The sequence below is a fragment of the Phalacrocorax aristotelis genome, chromosome 5 (assembly GCF_949628215.1).
Source record: "Phalacrocorax aristotelis chromosome 5, bGulAri2.1, whole genome shotgun sequence".
NCBI lineage: Eukaryota > Metazoa > Chordata > Aves > Suliformes > Phalacrocoracidae > Phalacrocorax > Phalacrocorax aristotelis.
In genome coordinates, this window is record NC_134280.1 from 9,840,728 (window position 1) to 9,868,269 (window position 27,542).

The window sequence follows — 27,542 nt, forward strand, 5'->3', positions numbered from 1 at the left end:
AAAGGAAAAAGACAAATTTAGAAGAAGTAAAAAGAGCTGCAAAACCAAAACAAAACAAAGAAAAAGAGACAGCTGAAGAAATTATCTTTTGAAGAGCTAAGGCAGAAAGCTTTGATTTGTCAGCAATCTACCTGTAAGATTTTTGTCAACAGTCTCCCTTGAGGCAGAGAATGAAATTGATAAAAATCTTCAGTGGAGCCTGTCAGAAGCTGTGAATGGCATCATGCTATTTATTTCAGGTATTTAAGTTTCCCTAGGCTCATGCCATAATTAATTAAGAGAGACAACCTCCTCAGGATGACTCAAAACATAAATTAAGCTCTGTCTCTGAACTGCTCTCAAAGGGAATCTTTTTTTCTCCAAAAAAGAGGAGTCTGAACTCCTGATTTCAGAGGGTACATGCCTTCATCTGCCATGGGGTCCTCAGGGACTTCAGCTTTTCTGCATCATCCTTCCTAGCCCAACAGTGACTGCCTGCAGGTAATTCAAACTTGTCTCACTGAGATGAACCTCAGTTTCCCATGTACGCATTCCATGTTTGGCGTGGGGACGCAATTTTCTTTTGCACACTAGTGGGAGTCCTCAAGTGCAGGGACAGCGATCTCAGCCGTACTTCTGAGTAAGCTGAATGTCCGGTCACCCCAGTCTCACATGCCATCTCGTGCATTCACACAGTACTTACTAACATGGTGCTTTTAGTTTCTCAGTGGTACAGTAAAAATATAGCGTCTGACATTACCATGAAATAAGATTAGATTATGTTACATCTAGATGTAACTGTGATGCTCTTGGGTCTTCCAGAGCTGAAGTGCCAAAGGAACTTCTTAAACAGATAAGTAAGTGAAATAATACGTGACAATTTTTCAACACCTCTAGCTTTTCCATAGGAAACATAAGTGAATATTATCATTAATTCACTTCCCAGCCAACCTAAAATTACTGTTTCTGAATGTCAAACTGCTATATTTCAGGCAGTGCTGTTAAATGCCTCTCTAATATTTTTATTCTTCACTTCTAGCTAAAGCATGGAGATTAAAAAAAAAAAAAAGCTCCTTGTAAGTGCAGGGGTCTAGACTGCTTGCTGAACAGGCAGAAGACAGTCTCCATTTCACACTTTGTTGGAACCATAGTCTAAACTGTGTCCTTCCCAAGAGACACCAGTGGTGTTCCTGCTGTGTTTGAAGGGAAGCATGTGTGTGGGGCTTCCAGGATCTGGCCTTACGTGGTCACTGGTGTGCTCATTCTTTGTTATACACTGAAATACTGAGTACTAACTACCCTGCACTTCCTCTGTTTTTCTTCTTTCCTCAAAACAGGGCCAGGTGTTCCAGTTGTTAGCGTGCACAGTACAAGTAATACTGCAAGTGAGTATTCCTTATGGAATAGGTATATTTTATTATCGTCCTTGACTGTTCTGGGGAGCCTGGGGCAGGGGAAAGACAGTTGCAAGTAAATGAAAACTAATAGATGGCTAAAACCATGACACTCATTCATATAAAGTTCTATTAATTACCTTTTAGCGACATCCACATCTGCAATTGATAAGTTAATCAAATGACTAAAACATATGTTTTATGCTAAGTGCGTATCATTCATCCTCTATTTACACTTCTGTTAATTAGATGGCAGGTTGGTCTTCATCCTTTTCACTTTCTATATAAATTATGGTGCCATTATGATACACCTCCTGTATTTTCAGAGATGTTTTTAGAGTTAGAATCCAATTATCTTGAAGTAAGGTACAGTCTTTGGACATTTGATCGTAAAATCTGACCTACATATGATGAACTTAGTCCTTTTCTTACATTTCTCAAATTGGAGCAACTCCTCTGACATTTTCAATGATCGCAAATCCAAGAATAAAGGCTTTTTAGGAGGTTGTTCAATACCTCTAATTTTCAATTTTTACTCATTGCTTTCTGTATACCAACACAAATCTGTTGCTGTTTCCTGGCTGCTTGAGGTGCTTTATATTGGAAGACTGTCCTTGAACAGCAAAACTTTCCTCATGTAGGTATTTCTCTGGTGTAGTAGAGGTAACAACTCTGCTACCTCCAACTCCACTGTGGCTCAACGTAGCATGAAGGTGTGGATTAGCGGAAAGGGGGCATCTTTCCATTCAAAACCACTAAACCAAGCCTTACCTATTCTAATTTCATTAAATAGATTATCCCCAGAATTTTCCCAGAATCCAAAAGTCCTGAACTGTACTTGTCCGCATCCCTTTTGCCATGGGCCTTCCACTATTCAGCCATAACAGTGGACTTAACATTGCATGTTGAAGTAGCATACTGATCAATAGTACCATGCTATCCAGTGTTAATTAATGCCTGTACTTTGACTTCCTTTTTTTTAATTTTTTTCCTTTTGATCACTGTTGGTAGTATTTGCAAAGCAAAGTGCCATAGCAGACCAAGGGGAGGGAGTTTTATCCAGCTCGATAAGGGGTAGCTATTACTGCTGAAAGTAAATTCATTGACTTCTGTAGAGCTATTTGGTTCTGTGAAGGCAGACTTTCACTCTTTATTACTTGTATCTAAAATATTGTTGATAGTGAATTATTGTAAAAGAGATTTATGTCAGCATCTTAAAGGAAAACAAAGCAAGTCAGGATAGAGGGATGTTGTTTGTTGTAACAACAAGAAACCAAATAATAAGAGAGATAATTTACCATTAATGTTTCAGTGCAAGATTAGATTATCCTCTTCAATTCATAAAAGAATAATTAAGGATTACTTCAATTATTCCATCCTCAGACTATAATTATACCATTTTGGTTGACTGCCCAGAACAAACAGATTATCCGTTTGGCCCTACGTGGAGGGTTTATTGTTTAATAAAAAAATCTACATTTTGGAAGCAAAATTAGTAATTTGAGTAAAAAAATAAAATAAAAAGAACCTAACTAATCATTCTTTCATGTGCAAAATGATTACTTCAAATCTGTCTGCAGCTTTAAACCAAACTGAAGTGTTGCTCCTGGCTGAAGTGCAGAAGACAGAGAAGGACATGCAGTGATCACATAGGGGTGTGCTGGCTAAATATTGACTTGGAATATGTTGCTTGAAAAGGAAGCCTGCTTGAGCCTTAGGATATTGTCCAGCAGACTCGCCTCTCCCTGTAACAGCTGCTCTTAGTACTTGTCAGGGATACTAGTATTCATGTTGTTCATCAGCAATTTTATTGTTAGTGCTTAAGGAAAACAAAGCCTACTGAAGCCAGAAAATGGAATAGATGTATATGTTTTTAATTAAGCTGATTGGTCAGTTCCTGAATTGCAAAGCAGTTGCATTGTAAAAAAAAAAAAAAAAGAAAAGTATTTATAGAAAGAATTCATTTACAAGATTTATCATTGCACATTTGTCTCTTTTTCTTTTTTTTTTTTTTTTGCATCCTGATTTATCTCTAATGGGATGATTCTCCATACCTTTCAGCTTGCTTTTTCTTCCTGTTTCCTACAGAGTTTTATATTTTGGAAAATAATGCTATGTTGAAAGAAGCTGTTTTTAAGAAAAAGAATTCCAGGACTGAAATTAAAATGCTTCACATTGAGGATTACGGTAATTTTGGCAAAATGTTACGTTAACAAACCAAAAGCTTTCTTGCTATGTTACTGTTTTTCATCTGTGTAACTACCAGCCTTTAATGTTTTGCTCTTTTCTTAAAAGAACTCCCTTTACAGTTGTCACTGCCAAAAGATTTCACGGATCGAAACCAGTATGCCCTTCTATTAATAATGTAAGTATCTGTGTAGAATCACTCAAAATAATAAAAACGTACTTCATAAAAAGCATTTAACTCTGTAATTAGAAAATGTTTCTTTTACTTTGTGTAGGAAAATTACCTCATGAATTTGAGTTGATAAATCAAACGGCTTGTTCTCAGGAAGATTTTGGTTTAGGTACTATCTGGCAGAGATGCCTGGGGTTTTTTGAGCTTGTCAAACCTGGCTCTGCTTCATTGTACTTTCATGTACATGGGCACTGGCCCTTCTGATGGGGTAGCTGTGAGTAATTCTGTAGTCTTTCCTGGACCCGAACTGATCCTTACCCACAGAGGATCTAATTCATAGCCTGTGCTCCTTTTTTGTCCCTTTTCATCCCTGATAGAAATGGGTAGAACTTCTAAGAGCTCAGTTAAGATACAGAAAGCAAAACTGCTGGAAAGAAGGAAAAGTTACTCTTGAGCATCAGTGGCTGAAGGCATTATAGGCATGATCCAACATCAGTTGATGTTTGTAGAAAACCTCTGTGAGAGGAAGGAGGTGCAACCTGTGCTGTCTTTCAGAAGAAACAGTGTGTGTATTTCTTTCAGAGACAGTCAGCCTTTAAGTTGCACATCTACAGAATGTATAGCAGAAGAGAGCAGTCATGAGCATATCTGCAGCCTACTGAGGAAAACCAGTGGCAGCCAGCTCAGGGCATCATTCGTTACTCTCCACCTGAGCTCAGCATGGGTCTGCTATGTACATAGAGAGCTTTCCTGTACCTACTGATCTTCTAGTCCCATTTGGAAGGAACTAGTGTGAGTTTCACTACCACAGGTGTAGGGGTGCACTGCTAATTCAATGAAAATACCATGTTAGCTGAGCTGCATCACGTGGAGTAGATCCCCCTTTAGTGACAGAAGAGATCCTTATTGTGGTATGTGAGGTCAAATTTACAAGCCTGAGCTGCTGAGTGATCCCAGATGCCTCTACTCAGAGCAGATCTTAGGTAATAGAGCAGAGAGGCATAAAATTGCTTATTCCTACGTCCAGTTTCTGTTTAAAACTCAGGTTTTTCAGTTGTATTTATCTGCAGTTGTGGAAACTTTCTGCGTTAAGTGGTGCACGAACACGTTTTTCTTGTGGAGAAACAGGACACATGGATTCATTTATTTTCACAGTATTTGCTAGCATGATCTTGAAGCATAATTATATTTAAACAGCTCTTTTAATCGTGTCAAAGACAAACCAACTCTGTGAATTGACGCCAGCAGCATTACAGGGAGTTTCAAATGCTTGCGCTTATTCTTTTTGCTGAGAGTAAGGAAACACTAAGGTGTTAGCAGTGTAACGCTTTCCTTTTTCAGTATCTTAGTGAATACATAATCTGCTGTATACAGTTATGGTAGAATGTGGGCTTATATACTCATGTAGAACCTGGAGAAGAGAGAAGGGAAGGATCAGAAACCTGGAGAAGGCCAAGGCCAAAAATTACAGGAAAAGGGGAAAAAAAAAAAAAAAAGCTAAGGAAATACTATTGTGAAATGTTTTTAGATATCGAGAGTTGAAATAACTGAGAACAGTATCGAGGCAAGGTCTGAATTTAAATTTACCAAAGGTGTCATTACCCAGTGAGCAAATAATGTGGCCAAGTCATAATTTATGTATATGTTTTGTAATTGTTTTATTTTTTTATGGTGTGCGTGTGGGATAAAAAGGAAGTTAATCCACTTAGGAATACAGATTGTGGTATCTATCTACATTTATAATATGGAGACTTTGCTGCTTTTTAGTCAAATCCTTACCTCTGAAATGCTCAGTTCTCAATGTTAGCTTTAACAGGAGTTATTTTTAGAAAACCCTATATACTAATTAAAGTATGAAACTGAAAATCTGAATTCTGTCTTATGGCTTGTGTAATGTTGCATGTGTTTTGTCCCTCTCTTCCCTAGAAGAGAAAGAAGGTATGTTTCTTCAGCAGCTTTTTACAGTCTTTAAACTCAGGTTGCCAGCAATCCTTTTTTGAGTTAAAGATGTCCCCAGATGAGATCTAACTGTCACTGAAGTTACTGGAGGTTCCCGTGTGGGATGATTATTTGAGTTTAATAAATTCTGCCTAGCTCTTGAGAAAGAACGATTGGAATTCTTTGTGTGTGCAGAGGGTAATTTGTTGACCCACACAACTCCAAGTTGACATCTTAAGGTTTATATCATTACCAGAAGTACTACTTTAAAAAAAAAAAAAAAAAAAAAAGGGTTCAGGTCCAAGAAGAACACGTAGCTTTTACTGGAAACACGGATCAGTTTTATATATGGTATCATTTCCCAGATATTTGATTTTCTGGGTCCCGGACTGGTACTGTTGGGACTGAGAAACACCCTGTTCCTACTGCTGGATGTGTTAGACAGGAATTGTATTAGTGGCTGATAACAAGCGCTGCCTTTCGTATTGTTCAGCTGCACGTACTTTCTTGCTTACATTCTCAGCCATGATACAATTGTCATATTCCAGCTATTGAAAGTTTGAAAAAGAACACTTACCAATGTCCTTGGTAAGAATGTTGGTTTAATTGTATATCCATGTTTTGGAAAGGAGATTCTATATAACATCATGATCCAGGCAACATACATTTAGACATGTATAAAGAGAAGATATATATCTGGAGAAGGCAAGTATCAGCAGATATGAATTGGCTTTTGCTTTCCATCTCAGTAGTACTGCAGTTGGACAAGGACTTAAGAAAAAGGGAGGGAGGGAAGGAAGGAGGGAAGGTAGGTAAGTGAGGAAAAGAGGATGTGAGTTGAAAACTGAAATACATCTAATATGTCTCTGCAGTGCAAATTAAATGCCTAGTTAAGTGCATATAAGCTTTTAAATGCATATAGGCTTTGTCCCCTAAGCTGGAGGGTAAATACGGCATGTAAGATCTCACAGGCTCAGACTGCAGGTTTGGCTGCAGTGATTGCTTCAGAGTCACTCCAAACCTCTGGTGAAGATTCATCTTCCCTGTGTCCTTACATTTTGCCAGGATCTGTTTTGCCCATGTGGTCTCGTCTTTGTCTGCAGAATTTTCGTGCTGGTGGCTGGTTGCACTGGCTCAGAATAAAGTGGTTTTTTGATGGCTGAGGTTCATAATTTTATTTAAATTTTCATCAGCTGTGACTGCTTCTATGTGGTGCTAATATGCTTTCTGGGTCAACGGGGTTACAGTTACGACAACAGAATCTGGAAATAAAGAGGAGAAAGTTTGGTATTATTTAGTAAATTTTTTTTCAAATCACTGAAAGCTAGTAGCCATTTCAAAGATGCACAACTATAATAAGGCTCCTGTATTCATGCAAGGATGCCTGCAGATAAATTTGAACTTCCAGCACGTGGTACCCAGGTGTCTGAGTGTTCAGGCTGAGTCCTGGAAGGGAGCCTGGACCAGAGGATTCTGGTCCTTGTGTGAAACCTGGGTGTGAACTCAGTACAGCTCCATGTAGCCACAAGCTCAACTTAAGGACCAGGCCCTGAATATCCTGTAACCTTCATCATAAGGATTTTGTGAAGATTCATCCATTAGCAGTTGCAAAGCGTGCTGCAACGTGCAAATAGATCATTGCATTGCTGTGTTAAAATTTAAGTCCATCTACATGGCTGGACTACCTAACAGATACATCTCATGTAGAAACCAGTTATGTCAGCTAGTACTATTTTTCTCTCCAGAATTGTGATGCATAGGCCATAAAATGCTAAATAGATTGTAACACTCTCCTTTCTTCCATTTGTTCTGCTAAACCACTAATACATTTCACACTCAGTTTGCTTCTGATATAATACATACAGTGTAGCTATAGATTAGAGAGGTGTGCAGTAATTGCCTGAAAGGGTGATTATCATCTCTTTTCTATATAATTAAGATCAAAGTTTAAATTTCAGATCCTTGATTTTCTCATTATGGTTCACCTTACTCATTAAAAAAGTTGGTAGATACACTTCTTGGTAATACACAGGAAATTATTAAGTAAAGACTCTGGCATTTAATCTGGATAATAAAATGAGAGGTGGTAATCGTTCTTTATTTTTTCTTGAACATAATTAACCTCATTCCTTCAAAATCTGTAGATAATGTATCTTAAATGTCAGCATTTATTATTTAACACCATTTAAAATTGTCCAATATGTAAGTGGATATTATAAAACTGAATCAGATGAGAGATAGTTCTGATCTTCAGGGAGGGAAAAACAACAGGTTTTCTCCAAAGCAATAGTGAATTGTCACCAAGAGGTTTCTGTTCGTTTGTTTGTTTTCTTATATTTTGGTAGTAAACAGGAATCACTTCACCTGTTATTGAAATGATGAAAGTTTCAGGCCTTGCACCGACAATCAAACCTGTTTATGCCTCCAGTTAATACACTCCTGGGACTGCTAGCAAAATACGACAGTAGGGTTGAAAGTGAAGATTTTTTTTATAGCTTCGGGAATAGCTCATTAAAAGACTAGAAGAAATGTAGAGCGGCGTAGCGCAAGTGTTGGGAAATATTTGAGATCTGAGGTACGGTTACAGTTTGTGTATTAATAGTTGTCTTGCGTACCTTTCGTTTGTTGTAAAGGATATTACTCATTTTAACTGGCGGCTGTTGCAAGTGAAGGAACAATGCTTGGCTACGTGGTGAAGTGTAAAAATACATGGTGGGTTCCACTACCTTGATTGCAATATGCTTGCAAGGGGGACATCCCTGAAGGCCTTTTGGTTTGGCCAGTTCTTTCTCTGTAAAACATCTGCAAAGTTTACTGTTTTGGGGATCCCTAAGTCATGTGAACAGTTCACTAATTCCTTTGCAAGCCGTCTGTTTTATGCCTGCCTGTGCCAAGTGTGGCAGCATTTTACTGCTCTATTGTGTTTCTGTTACAGCAAAGTATTTGATGGAGAGCCTTTACTTTTTTACTTTTAGGTTTTCTTCCCCATTCTTTGAACTTTGTAATACTTCTCCAAGCCTAGAGGGAGAATTCATTTAGCTTAGCCTAAAGGAGGGATAGACGGGGGGCTCACTCCAGCTCTTTAATTTGCAGTAGCGGTCCTGGTGCTATGGGCAGTGATGGATCTGCTCACTCCCTTTTTCTTCAGTCTTGTCCCCAAAAAAGGCTTGGGGAATCAATGAGCTAAGATCCATCCTCTTTCAGCCTCCTGTACTCCCACTTCCCCCACAGCAGTACATATCTTACTATGTGAATAAAATGCTCATTTAATCTTCCTTAGAAAAAGACAAGAGGAAATTCAAAACTTCACCTCCTTTTGTGATGATGCAGGACAGTGTTACATCTCTTGTTCTTAAAATTGCATTTGCAAAGCCTCAAGGGTTTCAGAAAGATATTTTAAGAATAACAGTTTTATTTTTTGTACTATGCTGTATACTTCACTCCTGTCTGCCACGTGATGCTGCCCTAGGAAAGGAATCACTTCTGGTGATGTGTTTTAATTTGTTTGACTACATCTGCAGGGGGGAGTTGTAAACACACTATCTGCTTTCAGTTGCAGGGTATATGATCAGAGAGAAAATATTTGGGATTTTCTGTCATCAATGCTTGAGGCTATTCAGGTTCCCTGATTTTTGACCAGTAACAATGGGCGTGCTTGAAAGCTGATGCTCGTGAAAGAGATGCTCATGAAATTTGGAAATGAAGTGGAATTTTCGATTACACCAGTTTTGCAAAATGGTCGTCTTTCCCCACTCAGTGTCACCATAAGCAAAAGATTACTTTTATGAGTGATATTTTTTGCATAGTCTTTATCCTCTGAGTTGTAGTCTTTCTCACATATTTGCTATCAAGATACCTTTTCCATATGCCACGTCAAATCTACTGTTCTGCAAAAATAGAAAGAAATGTACTGGAAATTAAGTAGTAATGATAGCAGTTATTTGCCATGTGTCTTTTAAAATTGTCCATCCCTGTGTGTGTCCCCCCCACACTTTGTCAGCCCTATAACTTCTAACATTCCTATTTTTTAAACGGTGCAAAACCTGAAACAAGTTTTGCTGCAGTCATGATAGCAGAGTGGCAGAGGAGTATTGCTCAGAGTACAGCAGCAACAGCCTCTCTGGTAACACTGTATTATTCCTTGTAGGCTGTAACTCAAGTCAGGAAGAGACTTCAGTTTAAGACTTTGGTTATAGAATCTGAAAGAACAGATTGTTCTCTTTTCAGCAATATATGAACTTACGATGAGCTGCCCCTTTTTCCAGGCGGTCTGAGACGTATGTGACTGTTTTGCAAGAAGCATACAAATTACCGACTAAGGTCAATGATATTGGTATGTTATTGATGGCTTCTGTCTATTTAAATGGTACCTCAATGGTGAACTTTGGCAGTATGCCCAAGTCGTCAGCAGTTGAACTGCCACAGTGGACTCATAATCCTTGTGTAGTCGCTGTCAAAGACACACACTAGGCAGCTCTGAACATTGAAAGTTAGGAATAAAAATAAAAAAGGGAAAGTGCAAGTGCTGTCACTTACATGGTAAAAAAAAGATAATCAGGAAGAATTAAGCATAGTCTTCATTTGAATAATTCTGCTCTTTTTTGACTCCAGAGATGATGCTCCTTAAGGAACCCTTGTGGGATATTGAAGAGCCTGTAGGTTCATGTAGACTTTTTGGTGCTGGACTCAATTTTTCTGTAGTGCTTTGGCTAGTCCTTGGCTCCCTTATGGCCATCCATAGTCAGGTGGGAAGAAGACTTCTGCATTTGTATTACACCCAAGCGTGAATGGCATAGGCTTCTAGTGGGGTCAAGAAATAATTCTATGGAGGGAGTACCATCGAACAATAGTTAACTATAATTAGGCTGTAAGTAGTGATGAGCATAAAACAAAAACAGACCTTTGAGATATCTGTACTGCCAGGACAAACTTCACAAATCAGGCTGCGCATCTATTATTGCACTGTAGTAACAAACTTGCTTTGTTACAGAGCCCTTGGGGTGATGTTCAGACTTGCATAAAGGATTAATACCTTGCAGAAGCCCCATTTAAAAGGTTAAAAGTGGGACCTAAATGGTGCATAGAATAGATGCTGTCTCTGTGTGGAGGACACCTCAGATAATCAGTATCATTTTATAGTAGCAGCTGAAGAGTAAAGCGACCTTTTGATGCTAATGGGAATTTTGATATGTACCTCAATGGAAATGGCTTTAAATGCCTGTCACAGACTACTTACATGGACATTCTTGAAATAGATTAGCCATGGGAAAATTGCTTCCAAAAGCAATACGTCAAACAACCCATCATGCAGGAGTGGAAGATGTATAGTGTTTAAAGCCTGAGCCTAAAAGTAGCCCACCTATGCCCTCCAGAGAAGGGAGCTTGGGAGAACATCAGTCAGTTCTCGCCCACTGAGCATCTTGCTGAGGTTCTGTCTGTTGTTCCTTTCTTGATAGAAGAAATTATCTGAGGGTATCATCTTTCATTTAAAATCCTTTTTGGTTTTCAGCACTTTCTGGTATAGAGAAAGGCTTACAAATGTAACGTTTCTTCCCCTATTCCCAAGTGTCTAGTTGTATAACATGTATATATATATATATATACATGCACACACACACATATAAAACCTAGCTATACAACATGTATAAAACAAATGTGAACACTGTATTTGTTTTGTTCTTATATTAGGTGGGAGGGAAGCAGGCTGACTCATGGTATTTTCACTTGTGTGGAGTGCATTAAACTGTTGGAAAGATACCTAGCCAGGCAAGGACATTCTGACATATTATATTATTGTGGAAAGTTGGAAAAACTTTAAAAAAAAAAGTTATAACTGATCTGAGGCTGCTACTGTTGGAAGTAGTGGTAGAAGCTCCGTGAAAACATCTATGTCAGTGTAGAGGGCTTCCGAAAACCTTGCTCTGTACAATAAGCATAAATTGAAACAATTGTTCTGCTCCTGCTCTTATTGTAAATAATAATGATAATATACTTCTGAAGCGTGTTTTCTGCAGGGTTCACTTGACAATCAGTATTTCCAAATTCATTGCTCTGCACTGTTAGCAGTTGGTGTAATCACAACTGAATTGGTTAAGCAACCAAAAAAATGCCCTTCCTTTCTTTTTATAAAGCCAAGTATAAACTTGATGCACAAGATAATGTTGAATAAAGCATAACATATTGTGACTGAGTCTATAAGCAAGTAATTCTGATTTCAGTGCATGATTTAGCAACTGTGTAGGTAGGTCTGACAGATTTTGAGAACATATGTATTCATCATATGTTCGCTAATTAATAGAGCGATTACCTTGAAGATGGTCTATGTTATCCACAACCAAAACCATATATTGAATCAGCTCCTTATTGTACATATAAGACAGTAGTTACTGTAGGAGATTTTTATATCTCTTTCCTCCCCCCAGGTCTGTGTAAGTCTCTTTCGCAAAATAATAATTTCTGTCTTCATCTGTCTTTCACCTTATACGGGATATTCCCACAGACACTGTCCAATCTAATTTCCATACGGCCAGCACAGACACTTTTACATTTTAATCTGCATTCAACTGGCAGATGCAGCCTGCATAGAAGTGTTTTGCATTTTGTACAACTTCATGGTAGCCTGCTCTCTTATTTTTTGTTTATCTTGGGGGAAAAATAATGACAACCTTCCCTTTTAAAACTGACATTTTATTTTCTTTGGAAGGAAATAGTATATTTGGCTTCAACGGAAAATGCTTATTGTTCCTCTAGAAACTTCATTCTCCCACTCTATTCCACCTTTTTTGCTGTAAACCACCTTTTTTCAGTCATAAAATAAACTTATCACTCCTGCCTGCATCCATTTCTTGCTGTGAATTTGGATGGAGAAAATATAATTTTCTCCAATGTGTACTTCGGTCTTCTTTGTACCCTATTTCAAAAAATCAATTCAAGGATACAGTAATGCAATTATTTTTGTTTTCTAAGATGACATCCTTCGTAATAGTATTATATATCCTACAAAATAGTAACCAGGCTTCTGGATGAATTTCCTTTTTTGTCTGTTTGGTGTGACTTAACAAATCCTACATAAGCCTTCTCACAACTGAGCTAGCCACTAGTGATTGTGTTATTTTTTTGCTCGCTTCATTAACCCGTAAGCAGCACTGTGTGCTTTAGTTCTCTGTAAAGAATATTCAAGTATTGGCAACACTGCAACATAGTGGTTATTAGGCTAAAGAAATTATTTTGCTCACTACTACTGCAGGGATACCAGCACTGGCTAATGTGATGGTATCGATGGAAGTGACAGTAATTCAACAGGATTGCATAACCGACTGAACTCTGCCACCTAGGTTAAATAAAATATCGGAGAACGGCAAAGTGCATCACATTGTCAATATAGTCTTCGTTTGTGTCTGGTGTGTTGGTATTTGCAGTGATGAAGCTCCAGGCAGCCAGTTGGTTACAGATAAGTTTCACATTGACTGGGACTCAGTGCTTGTCAACTCTGATAATGTCATCGTAGCTCGATTTGATGGCAGAGGGAGTGGATTTCAAGGCCTTAAGATTCTACAGGAGGTCCACCGATGCTTAGGATCAGTGGAAGTGAAGGACCAAATAGCAGCTGTAGAGTACGTATGTGCAAACTTTTCTTCTCTTTTACCCTGCTTCCACCTTGATGAATGAGCATTTTTAACTGAAACTGCCCAGGATGTTTTCTTTGCATAGCGAATACTGTTAATGTTTGTTTTTAAAGCAGTTGCAAATTTTGAAACAATGATCTTTTCATTACAAACAGCAAATTAAAGGTCAAAGGTTTTTTGTGTTGGTGCTTCTTTTTGATAAAGATGTCTTCCTGTGTGCAGTCTAAATATGCCATCTGAGCTGATTCGTATTTGTCTCTATTCCTTAGGAAAATTTCTTGCAGCACATGTTAATGCATTTGTGTTACGATATTTTAGGCCTATACAGTAGTATGCCACTCTCTTTTCCACCACAGTTCTGGAGTAATCGGGCAAAGCAAATGGGGTTATAATGGTGTAAATGAGAGCGAAATTTGGGCAAATGCCTGTTATTTCTCATTTGCATTATCATTCTTAGACTGGTAGAAATCCACCAGCTGCAGAAAGAGTAATTTCCCTCTCTGGAGTAATCCCACATGGCCTTGCCAACACTCTTTACTAAGGATGCACGTGTCAAAATGGCTAATATCAAGGTCTGGATGTAAGGATTCTCAAGGAAAAACAGATTTTAAGCCAGATTTTTTTTTTTCTTCTTTTGAAAGGGGTTGATACTTCAGCCACTGCATGAGTAGGCATCTGGCTCTGGCATGACATACCTGGGCAATAGGGCTCCTGGTGTTCATGTTGATCAGGAATGAGCTGTGTTGAGCAGAGCAATTCATCTTGCATGCATCCAGGTGACCCTTGCGGAGGGCCATTGGAAGCAGGCCATATGCTGTGCTGTGAGATCTGAGCTCTCTGCTCAAACACTAAGATGTTTTAGGCTAAATTACATCTGGCCTCTTTTTGGATGCAGCACGTGTGAGAAAGAGAGGGTGTCCTTGGCTGGGAGGAGGTGCTGCAACTGGTTTCATCTCCTCAAAAGCAGTTGGGTTTTTGCCTCAGGTTATTCTGTCTTTTCTGTATAAAATTCACCATTGCTGATTAATGGCCTTAATGAGACAATTAATTACTTGGATAATTATCTAGACTCAAGAAGTTGCATTCATCTTACCTTCCTTTAGCTGTCTAAAAATGAGGCACCTGATCAAAGCCAGTCATTTAAGCTCTGGTCAGTGGAAAATCCTGGCATTTCTGGAAGGTGATTCTCCCCAGACTGAGTGAGGTTTCCAATATGGGTGGGAAGAATGGCTGTTTGAGGGTGTCTCTCTTCTCTCCTCTAACTGAAGAGTAAACGGGCAATTTAAGTAAGATGCTTAAATTCAGATACCTAAAGTTGGGTGAGATGAGTCCAACAACTGTTTGCCACATAGAAAAGGAATTAGAAAGCAAATCACATTTCCCAGTGCAATAATACTTTTATTGATGTAATTTGTTCTTCTACCTGATCCGCATGCATGACAAGTCCTTACTGTACAGTTAATTTTGTTCACATACTAGTTTTAACAAGTAAAATTCACCATTTTACTTTACTGAAGTTAAAAAAAAAAAAAACAACATCTTTTTTTTTCTTGCAGATCACTACTGAAACAGCCCTTCATCGATCCTAAGAGACTGAGTATATTTGGCAAGGTAACGTGCAGGATGTGTCATCAAGATTCTTTAAGAATCTGCTATCAGTTCATAAACAGATATATTTATCTATTTTGCTAAGACAATTTCAGCTATTAGAAGAGGGGAAAAAACCTGCTATAACTTACTGTATGTTCTGTATCTTAATTTTTTTCTCAGAATGGGTATCTGAGGTCAGTCAGATCAGTTTTATGGTACTGCAGTATTCGTGTTTCAGAATCTGCAAGAGAAAGTATTTATCTGCTTTCACTAGAAATTTTAATATGGGCATAGATTTTGTGATGGTTTCTTTCTTACACTTTTACATTTGGGCTGCAGTTAAACTGACAACGTCCTTCTAATACAGCTTTTGTGTCTGAATGTTTTACTGACCCTTGAAGTCAGCTGAGTTACAGACCTGTGGTACTGTTAACAACTTCCTTTTTGGGCCGTCTGCTAGAAATCTGGCCACTGCTCTTTTGTCAGCTGGCTTCGTTGTGTGGCATGTCATTGCCTGAAGCATGAGATAGAACAAGGCAAAGGCTTAACCTTCAGTAACAAAGTAAATAGCATTTTACTGATGTCTATTAAAAACAGCAATTAGAAACACCACATAACTGCTGCTTCTATGAACTAGCGAACAGTGTCTTCTTAAAAATTAAGATGTTCTGTGCCTTTGACCTCAAAGCAACAACAAACCATGATCAAGTACCTAGGCAAACCCCTCAATCATCAGGTATAAGAGCAGCATGCATTCCACTATGAAACCCCTTATTTCACATTCCCACTCTGCTACTGACTTGCTGCGTGGCCTCGGGCAAAGCATTTAACTTGCGTGTCTCTGAATGCAAGATGAGAATATTGATATTTACCTCCTCCATGGTAGCATTTTGAGGACTAGTTAATGTTTGTCAAGTGTAATGAAAATGAATTACTAGTGTTAGCCTTCCACGTGAAAGTGACCCTCCTCAAAGATTTGAGCTTCTGTCACACTTAATGAGCTAAAGAAGCCGTCATTGCAAGAATATCAGTAGCATCAAACCCAGGTTCACAGGGCAGCAGCCAGAGATCTTTCAGCTGCCATTGTGTACGTAGGGTTGATTCCATCCACCAGATGATCATGGCACACATTTCTATTCAGGTTTTAGTGCCTGTTACCGATGCATATGAAAGTGCATATGCATATAAACATCTACACTTCCCTATATCCTCTTCCCACAAATGACTGAAAAAGTTATTTCTGAAATGAAATCACTAAGCACCTGAATTGCTCACTTGTTTCTGACATCAGAAATCCTTTTCCTTGCTACTTGAAATTTTCCACTTGTTTTCTGTAGGATATTCAGCAGTAGCTTGTTTCCTAACAGTGACGCAATGAGAGAGTTGCCCTAGACCATATATGTAAACGTGGTTTCACGTATCTGCCAAAGGCGAACCCCGAAGTTTTTTTTCTTTCACAAAATATTATTGGTGATGGTGCCCTGCATTTATTTTCTGAAACAAAGATTGAGGAAAGAAAAGTGGAAATGTGAGAATGCTTGGGAGCAAAACTCGGGAAATTCGATAAGCTTCAATGCCGCTTTGAATTCAGGGAAATTTACCCTTTCCAAATTAACATCTCAGAGTTGTTTTTTACTGTCAAACAAAACTTAATAAAATTTAAAAGTCAGTCTTAAATTAAGAAAAACAAAGTCTGTTTAACAGTTTCCTAGGGTTAACTGTATTTCCTTCCACTCTGCTTATTATAGAGTCAATGGAAAAATCTTCTTTAAAACTCATTTCCTTTCTATTAGGTACAACAATGTGATAGGAAAATTAGGAAAATTCTTTTTTTTTCCTTTCTATGCATTAAATTGGGCTTACTGATGGAAATAGAATGTACACTATACTTGAAAATAAGATGGCTATGGAATTGCTTAATTCTGATCTCATAAAGCTGGGCTCGTGCACACTGTCGTGGAGCTCTTTAAGAAGTTTTAGAACTACACAGAAATAAAATACTTGTCACAATCAGCAAGGTAAACTAGGCACAAGAGTAACAAGACTGTCCAGAAGGACACAGCATGGAATATACCTTCTTCCGAGTGCCAGGCAATCTGCCAATGCCAACTTGCTGATCTCTGTGAGGGGTGCAAGCCCAACTGATGCATGATCTAAGGGTCTTTCTGAACTGTTCCACAGCAAATTGTGTTTCCATGTGATTTGCATTTTTGTCATGGAAGTAGAAAGAGAGCTTGAAAATAAGTTGCAACCTCACAGCCAGACAGCTTCTTTAAAGCACGGCGATTGTAACCACAGAAATCCCACCGACGAGTGAGGCACCATGCATCCTTGCATCAGAACGTATGAACTATTTTCCACATTGTAACTGTGAAGTGCTTCTTAAAATGTGATCTCACTGTGTAATGTTTTTGTCCTGGAAAGCCTGGCTGGAAGCAAGGGCACAGCACAAAGGAAAGAAATTCCCAGGAGAACTAAACCAAGCTCTTAATGAATACAAGGCATAAATAATAAATAACCTGGCAATAGCTGTCCTAGGATTAGAATTGTGCTGTGGAGCTACTGGGAAAGACACAAACAGAATATTAAACAAAAGCAAAAGTAGAGACCCAGAGGCAGAGGAAAGTTGCTGTTCTCTTAAACTCTCTGAATTTTACAAGTTATTGGTGCCCACTTCTAAATTCTTTCTTAGGTTAAATCTGCTCCTGCACATGGACAATTCTGGGCAGCTCTTGGCCTCCTGGGCTGGAATTTCTACAAGAGAGGGATAGCTCAGTTCCTCACACACCCTTGAAAATCCAGCTCTTCTTATTCTGTATTTCCTTTAGTGTGTCCATTTGTGTTTACTATAGGTTGATTCCGAAGAACCCTCTCCTTTGCTTATTTTTCTTGACTAAGGTTAAAGGATTTTCAAATATTCCCATTTTTCCACAGAAATCCTCTCTTCATTAAATATATAGACCTGAAGAACAGGAGCAGGCAGGATTCAGAAAAGTCCATGAGAAAACTCTGTGAGCGTTTGCCACACGTTCTTTTTTTGGGTTGGCTGGTGTTTTACACTTTTCCCCATCATGGGATAATTTCTTCTTCCTGAAGTGTGCTGTCCCAAACGCAAAACAACAACAACAACAAAATACCTGCAAAAATCAATTTTCCAGCACTGATAAAGGGAAAACAAAGATGGCAAATAGAGAAATTTGAAGAGCCCATAATATATGAGAAAATCATTGATCCCGGACTCCACAATTCAGAATTTCATTTTCTGTGGGTCTAGAATGATTATAGGTGCACAGATATGGATTGCCAGTGTCATTCCAAAGAAATCTGTGGTCTCAAGTTAAAGCTTTCATGTTTTCATGCAAAGCGAAGCTTTCATGACTCTCTTTTGTGGCACAACTCTTCTCAGGGGGTGTATTATAGACTTTCAGAGGAAATGATGAAGAGATGTGCCATAAGGACAGGTAAATGTGATGAGGCAAGGAGAGAGCTCTCCTGCTTCTGCCCCATCTCTCCCAGCTTCTTCATGCCGTCTGTGCTCCCTGCTTTGTAACACAGAAGCCTGATGAGTGTTCTTTTGGCCAGAAAGTGCATCCAGAGATTAGTATAATATTGAGCAATGTGACTGCATATAGCTCTTATTTCTGCAAAACAGTGCAGGATCTGTACCTCTCTCTGGGATATTTGACAATGCTGTAGCAGAAACCTCTTCACTAGCAATAGGATTCAATCCGTGAAGGTTTAAGTGTCAGGGGAGAGCATACTGCAATCAGTTCACAGGTTTGCCCCATACCCATACCTTCGGTCTTGTCAGCGAAATGATCAGTGTATCCGGGTAACTAGCAAATATCTACATTAAATATATGAAAAACTGAGTACCAATCTTCCTGTCTAGGCTACGTTCCCAAAAGCCATACCTTTTGTTCTTATTTTGGGGTTTTTATTTTCCTGTATTTTTTTGCATCTTTTACTCACTATAGGCTAGTCTGCCATGGTGAAATTATGGAGTTCAAACTGAAATATAGTCATTAATTGCATGGTTTAAAGATCACTATCAGGCCATATTAGATCTTTATTCACTCTTAGCTATAGGTTTGCATTTCCTTTAAAAGCAATTCTTGGAGATATAAATAAACACTTTAGAATGATACCATCAGATTAGCACCTTTAACTTTATTGTTGCTAAAAAGGAAACAATAAACAAAAATCTCAGTATCGTTTCCATTGTTAGGGATATGGTGGCTACATCACATCAATGATCCTGAAATCCAGTGAACGGCTCTTCAAGTGTGGAGCTGTGGTGGCACCAATTACAGATATGAAGTTGTATGGTGAGTATGCCCTGCCCTACACCTGTGTGACAGCCTATTCAAAATACCTTTTATTTATGGAGCTACTTTTCTTTTTAACTAAGGACAGATAATTTAGCAATATCAACTAGTTTTCACCTCACTGTCTCATTCTCTCCTTCAAATGAAAGGGCAGCTGTTAGCTGGGGCAGTTGACCAAAACATGCAACAGATGCAATATTGTTAACACCACTGATTTTTGAAAAGGAATTGCGTTCCCATTTCCCACTGAAATTCAGTCAGGTACCCCATTTCCTAAGAATGCTTTAGGTATATCAGCCTGAATCAAGACTGGTCATAGGAATGAATCTTCTAAGCATAGTGGTGAGTTCCTTACGATAACAACTATGTCATTATTCAGTCACAGGATATTTGGTTCTGTATGTGAAGTTTTGGGCACAGGCTATGAACTGTGGACTGTGATACGCAGGAAATCAGACAAGGTTACTTTAATGGAACCTTAAGGAAAAGACTGTGAGTCTTTGCCTTGGGTTTTGGGGGTTTTTTTGTTTGGTTTTGGGTTTGGTTTATTTGGGGGGGAGATGGTGGTTGTTTGGGTTTTGTTTTTTTTTCTTTAACCATTTAAAACCATTTTTAAGTGGTACATTTAAATGATACATTCTGTTTTTAAATTAACATCTCTGTTGACTTTGTGACTTAAATAGCTTCTCCGCACTCTAGGTCAGAGCAGATGATTTTTAAAATAGAAGTAATTTTGATTAATTCACAGGTTTTTGTTTTTACTTTCACAGCATCAGCTTTTTCAGAAAGATACCTTGGTATTCCATCAAAAGAGGAAAATACCTACCAGGTAAGTTAGCATAAACAAGTAACTTAAAATGACTGTTTTGCTCTTAAAATGCAATTCAGTTACACCTTTGTGTTTGTTTACTAGGCATCCAGCGTATTACACAGTCTTCACGGTTTAAAAGAAGCGAATTTGCTAATAGTTCATGGGACAGCTGATAGTAAGTATTTAGAGATGCAATTACATCTGGAGTTAGAAGTTTTAACAGGCAGGCATTCAACAATCTGATTAGGCACACACCCAGCAAGTCCATTTTTAGTTTCATTATCCCTCTGGTAGGATTTTTTTATTTTATTTTATTTGAATTGTCACTTCAAAGTCGAACTGATGTTGCTTTTCTTTGCTGAATATTTCTACCTTTTAGGTGCTGTATGTTCTAATTTGTTTAAAACATGTGCACCACGGTCTTGCTAGTGAAAGGTATTATATGAATTATTAATAGAACTATGTAAATTTTTAATGGTATTTTAAATTCATAAAGATTCTGCAGTTGAAGAAAGAATTATCAGTACAGTTGGTGAAGTACAGCACCAAATGGGAAGTTAAACGTTTCAGCTAATTAATTACAAGGTAGTGCCAAAGCACCTGAAGCTGAAGCTGTAGGGAACCTTTTAATAGCACCAGTACTTTTGGCAGTAGTCTAAGACAGAGAATGAGTAAAACAGAGTAAGTTCTAGCACTTTAAATGGAATCAGAAGATGTGTCAATCAAGAGATAATTTGTAATTAGAGATTTAAATGTAACTGCAGGGTAGTTTTCTGAACTTTCTAAACTGATGTAAGTCTAAAGAACAAACTTTGATGCAGGCACAAACTACAGTGCTGCAACAAGCTCCCCCGGACAGATTCACATGCATACTTCTTTCCCTGGCATTTTCCTGGTGAATGTGGGGTAACACAGGTACCTTACTCCTCAGTCTGGAGGGATAAATACCTCGCACTGACGAAGGCTGAGGTGGGAGTGCCCACACACAGTTGGCACAGCGAGGCTGGCACCCGCCAGCCTGTCACCCTGGCATAACTTGTCAAAGCTGTGTTATGGATCCCCAGTGCAATCAGAGGGGTGCACACTGTCCAGTGTTTTTTCCCAGAGCAGGGGGGAGGGGGACAGAGGGGATACACTGGGTGACTGAGCAGGCACAAGGGTCTCAGACTTTGCTGATTGTAAAAGGCAGCAGCAATTTCTGCCTCTCTGAACTCAGCGCGAGAGGGAATTGGGACTCTGGTAGATGTCTGAGCAATACAGTTTGTTCAAGACTAGGACTCTGATTGCCTGCTGCCCTTGCTTAATATCACACCTAGCGACACTGCCCAGCCCACTTGCAGCCTAAGCTCTGCAGGGCTAGGACATGGTAATAAAGTTGCCTGTTTTTACCACACAAAGATTAAGTCACTGATATGTTGCAGAAAGTCCATTACCTAAAGAAGTGTGGCCTGTAACAATCCTGTGCAAGCAGTAGAAAATCCAATGGGCTTTCCTCTAACACAATTATAAACTGTCATGATGTTCAAACAGAATGGTTTTACACACCTCTAGACTATCACAGTGTGTGTAAATCAAGGGGAGATAGAGGAGTCCTCACAGAGTGCCTGGAAAGCATGGCTTCCCTTGGGGCTTCCTGCATCGCAGTTACTGGTGGGGCCGTGCGCTTCTGACCAGAAAGATAGTCAGCTGCAGATCCGGTAATTACAGAGGCTGGAAATGTTTTCAGTTAAAGCTGTTTAACAGCCAAGTATTTTGTATTACTGTAGCTTTTTCTGATATCCAAATGTTGTTGTCTTGCAGCTAAAGTCCACTTCCAGCATTCAGCAGAACTAATTAAACATCTAATAAAAGCTGGAGTTAATTACACTATGCAGGTATGTGCATCTGTGACATTTCCTATAAACATGGTTCAGCGTTTAGCCTCACATTGCTATTTCTTCCCTGAGAAGGATGCTCCCTGCCACAATGCACTGGTATTACCTCAATTTGCAGTTCAAACTCCATTTAATCCCGCTTTCCTTACTGTTAGAATGGATGTCAAGAACTGGGTTTTTTCTCCTCTCTCTCATCTTTCTTTTTTCCACCTGTTTATCCTACAACGCTATACAAAGTGCTTTAGAGTCCATGTGCACTCTTTGTAATACAGAGATATTGCTACTTTAGTTCCTTTTTACCTGAAAAAGTACTGGGTCGCATGAAACTAATTTCCCCTTACTTTCAACATTTAAATTTATTAAAAGGCAGCTAAAAGGCAAGAGGCTGTTCCCTCTCTCCATAGCCGTCCGGAGGGTGAGGGTGATGTGAGGGACAGGCTGGGGAGAGCAGGACAGGGCGTGCTGCTGACCTACTGACTTGCAGAGGACCCACCGCAGAGTACGTGGATGTTGCTGGCCTAGGGTTCTGATTGCATTAAGCCTTCTTGAACATCTTAGATGGTGTGGTTTTGGGTCACCCCTCCAAATATCCCTGACGTTACACATCACAAACCTCAACTGTACTGAACCTTAGGTGAGCCTGTAGTTTCCACTGAAGTGTGTGAGCTCATGTCAAGGAGGGGGTGGTAACAAGGGGGTTATCGTCACTTATGAAGGGAAAAGGACTTCATGTGTGAAATCTGAGTGGGGTAGGATCTGTTCCAGCTGTCCCTATGATTTCAGCTGAGGTGATGTGAAGGCCTGTGGAGAGAGCAAGAAGCAGGAATGACAGAGGTCTCTCAGAAGAGCCCCTTTGAACGATTCTCATGCGACCTTGTGGTAACCTGAGCTTGAGGAAGCAGCTGAAGCTCTTTGCCTCAGGCCACCACAAGTCTCTTGACCGAAACCCTGTGGCCTGGATTTCTTCATTCAGCCTGCAAACTTTTGTTCAGCCTCACTTGGAAGAAATTTCCAGTGGAATTTAAATTAAGAGATAAAAATGCCCACATCCACCCTGGGAGAGAGGCATGATGGGCTGTAGATGAGATAGAAAGATAGTTAAAAATATGAATAAAAAGGTTTTTTGCTGAACACTTAGAATCTGGCATATTGAGAGGTCCCTAAAAGCATGAGATAATTAATCCTCATTGACGTTAATGGGATTTGGATGCCTAGCCACTATTGAAAATGCCAGCTAAGTAAACTGTTGTAAGCACAATGACTGAGAATATAAATTTTTTTCACTTCTGCAGATCCCACTGCAGTCGTTGTTTTATGTAAGTTCAAATTTCAAGAGAATTAGTTTTGCTTTGAGCTTTATTAGCTTTCCTTGACGCCATAAAACTAACGTTATCATCCTGTTGTCATCTAAAACATTTTGAAGATCAGAGAAAGAAAATTAGAGCCCTAAATATTTGGAAAGCCTTTAAAAAACTATTTACTTTTTTCCTTTCTCCTCTGCTAGATCTACCCGGATGAAGGTCATAACATTGCTTCTGAGAAAAGCAAATATCACCTTTACAGCACAATCCTTGGGTTTTTTAGTGCTTGTTTAAAGGAGGAGACACCAATTTTACCACAGGAACCTGAAGAGGATGAATAAGGAAGCCTATTTGTGTAGTACTGAAGGGGACTTACTTTGCGGCTCAATAAAACCTTAAATAAAAGTGACTGTAAGATTGCAGATTCTGCAGAAGCTCAAGGGCAGCTAAAGGATATCACAGTGGAACAGCACATTTACAGACAATGAGCTAATAAACTGGAATTCGACTACAAAGTCCAAACATATTACCAAGGGACAAAACCTTTACCTTTGTGGAAGGTCAACAGTTGGTTACAGTTTCCTGGAAGAACTTAGTTTTGCATAAGTGTAGGGTTAGTGCATGTTTGTTATGTTAAGCCTCACTGTTGGTTCTGTAAGTGGTTGCTCGTTTTTTAATTTAAATGTACATCTTTATCCATCTTTGCATAATGCACAACCTATCATAAGTATTATGGCCACTAATATTTTAAAAGGTGAGCTGCAATCTAACACTTTACTGTAATGTTACAATAAGTGCAATTCTTTCGCTGTCTATTACACGTAAGAAACCACGGAGATAATAAAGGGCACGATATTTTCTCTAGTTTCTGCTCAAAGGGGATATATTGTCTAGTGCATCATATAACATTGATATTGAAAATTATTTTTTTTCCCAATTTCAGCATTTACTATTATTACTGTACCTACTAGTAACCAATAAGGGACTTTTTGGTAGTGTACTCTTGGTCTTTATGTATATACCCAGGACTCCCTAAGCAGAAAATCCTTCTGAGCTCGAAGAATTTTTTTCAAGACATAATTAACAGCTGTATTTAAAACAATATCTGCAGTTGAAGTCTTTCCCCAGTCCAAAATGTATCTATTGTTTCCTTAAAGTATGTTTGAGTTCTGTTTTGGTATTGTTTATAGTAGTTAATAGTTTGCTGGTTACACTCTAATTTTAGAATAAGCTACTTTGTCACATGTAAATTAGATACATAAATATTAAATTATAGTTTCAGATAAAGAGAATTTATTAACGATGTATAATGCCACTGAGTAATACTTTACTCCTCAAATGAAGACATATTTTGTATAGTGCATCTTCCTTTTCTTCCATCTGGTCTCAGATGTAATTCTAATGTTCGTCAAGGTGGCGACGTAGCTGGAACACGCCATTAGTTCTTATTCCAGGGCTGCTCATTGAGTCTTTTGCAACAGGATTTAGCTTCAAGAGCATCACAAAGAAATGAAATGTTTTTCATTCAAGGCAAAGGGAGCTCCTGACAAGTTAAATTTTATTATTTATTCAGAGGACAAGCCCTTCAAACATCCATTTATTTGCCAAGATGAATTACAGCAGCAGAAATTGAAACTATGAAATAAACAAGGCAGCCAGTTTGGGTTCACAGAATATTAACTCTGATCACTGAAATCAAGTACAATGTTGACTTAATTTGAGATATCTTCCTGAAGGTATGTGAAAACTCTTGACAGGTGCTGTGCCACTTACATGAGAATAGCTGTAGAGGTTTTTTTTCTTTCTGGATATATTCCAAATACTTTCCTACCCAATTAAGGGTTCATTTCTTGCAAGATTAAAAAGAAAGTGATTTTTTGAAGGTAACTATACTATTTAAGATGCAAAGTTCTGCATATTTTATGAAGAATGGAAATTGTTTGTAATCAAAAATCACCTGAAGCTTTTTACCCATTAGCTTCTTCCAGAATATTTTCTTTCACAATTAGCATTTTTTTATGATGCAAATAATTAATTTGTCTGAAAGGTGTGGTTTTATGGAACACTGGAAAGTCTCTGTCTTTCAATGTTTAGTATTCATTTTATTATCAATGTTTAGCTATTTTTCAATTAGTTTAATACAATTTTAATGTGCAATGATACCTTGTTTGGGTCCCAGTATCACCACAAAGTATGGTTTTGCATTGTGGTGTTTATAGTACGTAGGGAGTACATATGTGTAGTATAGGTACGGTATGTATGTATGGAGGCTACTACGTGCACTACAATTAGACCATACAAAAAAAAAAAAAAAAAAAAAAAAGAGAAGAATTCAAACAAGGATTTGCAAATCCTGTTTTCTGTAGAGGAGCAACATTTTAAAGTCTTCTATTGGCTGGGGCTTCTAGATTGTGATTTTATAAATTACACCCATTAATTAATAAAAGCTCACCTGACAATAGTGATGCTTTTCGTAACCAAACACGGTAAATGAGGTCCTAATGCAGTTGAATCCAGTGAGACATTTTTCCTGATCTGAGCCAAATGCACATGAAGAAACCACACGCTGCTTGCACGCGTTGAGCATACCGCATGGACTCGGCCTGCGGAGGCTACGGGAAAAGGCCAGTTCTTCTCACTAAGCGCTCAATGGTTGTCTCCCTGCGAGACAGCCACTGTGTGCTCATATTTGCTACGTTTCACATATATAGCCTTTAGTTACCTGCAAAAGAAAACAAACAAGGCTTGTGTCTCAGCAATAGGGTTAGGCATGTGCTCAGGAAATATGTTATCCCCAGGTCTGTGGAACACTTGCCCTGTCTCCTCCTTTCCCCATCGCTCTCTATTTCAGGCCCCCATTCCCTACCTTTCTACCCCAGCATCTTACCTCCAGTGTTGATCAATTTACCTGAATATGAAGGTAGCATGAGGACACGGCTTCTGCAAGAATGCTTTTGCCAGGACTGGTGTGTTTAAAAAGTGTGGAAATGTGTTATGCTTTTAATGTTTTTAATATTTGTCACATTGTGCTACAAATACAGGTATTTTTATATGAATGTGTATACGAGAGTGAGCATCGGAGCCAGGTTAATTGGTTTTACTGAAATTTTTATGTATGAGTTAAATTCAGATAATTGCAGAAGTACTTGCAGATGCAGCCTCTGATTCGAGTACTAAAGAATTTGGTGCAAGGGGTATCTCTGCTCTTGCTAACCTGTTCATATTGGAGCATTTCTTCCACTTGCAGCACAACTGAATATTGTTATCTATCTACATACACAGATTCTACATACATAACTAATGGCAATCACTCATTAATTAGTCTATGTGATCTATATTATCGATCAAGAATTAGTACACGTGGCACAGAAATGGCATGAGAAGCATAGATTTTTCGTAGCTTATCCATTGTTAAGCACTGTGATGACATTTTAGGTCTGAAAAATTACTGTTTGATTCAGCTGTCCTTAAAATATGACACTTACTAGACTAGACCTATTAATTTATGGAAAGCTAGGGCATCGGCATATCCATTTACTGCTTGCTAGAGCTTATCTCTACCTTCTTGATTTCCTCTCTCCTTTTTCTGCTATTAGGACTTGCAAAATCTGTGAAACCTGTAGGTCATATTGAAATTTCAATTATATTACAAAATCGGGAGTAACTGCATGTCAGTTGGAATATTTTTTTCCATATTGTTGAGTACAAAGAAAAGCTGATTATTTTTAAATTCATTTTTTTAATCTTTTTGCAGCGAGGACAGAATTATTTATGACCTGGTTTGATCAACGTCTGCTATGATTTGCTGTAACCAACTGCTCATTGTTCCTATGTTTTTGGCATATGTAGATCTACCGGTGTCTGAAAATGAAGATGATTGCCTCTGTTCTCTCAGCTCTGGCACTTATTTTGAGTATGGAGCCAGTTAGGTTCGTTTAGTTGAGAAATTGTACCTTTTAAGACAGCCGAGCTTGTATTTGATCTGAAGCCAAAGGTTCTCCATGGAAACTTGGGAGTGTTGACTCCTTTAATAAAATGCAGAGGATACAAAGTGTAACCTAGTATCCCTCCTTGCAGGTGTATTAGATGTTACTGAAGAAACTGAAGCAAGAGGAAGACTGGCCCAAATAGGCTGAATACCAGTTTCTTTTGCACAGCCTAAAAACACGTAGGCCAGGTGCAGTGGTCCTAACGTTTTATATTTACTTCAAGTAACTCCTGCTGTCAAGTCGGTTGCCTCGGGGGAAGGAAGAACCTCACCGGTATTGATTACTGGTGCATCTTCTTCAAAACAGCTTTCAGTACCGTTAAGATCACTCCTCTTTTTCCTTTGAACGATTTCA

At 38.6% G+C, this 27,542-nt stretch overlaps 1 protein-coding gene across 2 annotated transcripts in view; it reads left to right on the forward strand.

The window, feature by feature from the left end:
* Nucleotides 1–25,498, forward strand: part of DPP10 (dipeptidyl peptidase like 10) — a 298,202-nt gene extending 272,704 nt beyond the window's left edge. The window contains exons 17-26 of one of the 2 annotated variants that reach the window (XM_075092913.1): nt 1,317–1,364; nt 3,462–3,560; nt 3,669–3,738; nt 13,089–13,283; nt 14,852–14,906; nt 19,114–19,213; nt 19,984–20,042; nt 20,127–20,199; nt 21,825–21,898; nt 23,403–25,498. In XM_075092913.1, the coding sequence (XP_074949014.1) occupies nt 1,317–1,364; nt 3,462–3,560; nt 3,669–3,738; nt 13,089–13,283; nt 14,852–14,906; nt 19,114–19,213; nt 19,984–20,042; nt 20,127–20,199; nt 21,825–21,898; nt 23,403–23,540 (911 nt within the window). In that variant the 3' untranslated portion in view covers nt 23,541–25,498. The remainder of the gene's footprint in view (nt 1–1,316; nt 1,365–3,461; nt 3,561–3,668; nt 3,739–13,088; nt 13,284–14,851; nt 14,907–19,113; nt 19,214–19,983; nt 20,043–20,126; nt 20,200–21,824; nt 21,899–23,402) is intronic. The other variant, XM_075092914.1, reaches the window with a different exon arrangement.
* Nucleotides 25,499–27,542: the final 2,044 nt, after the last annotated feature.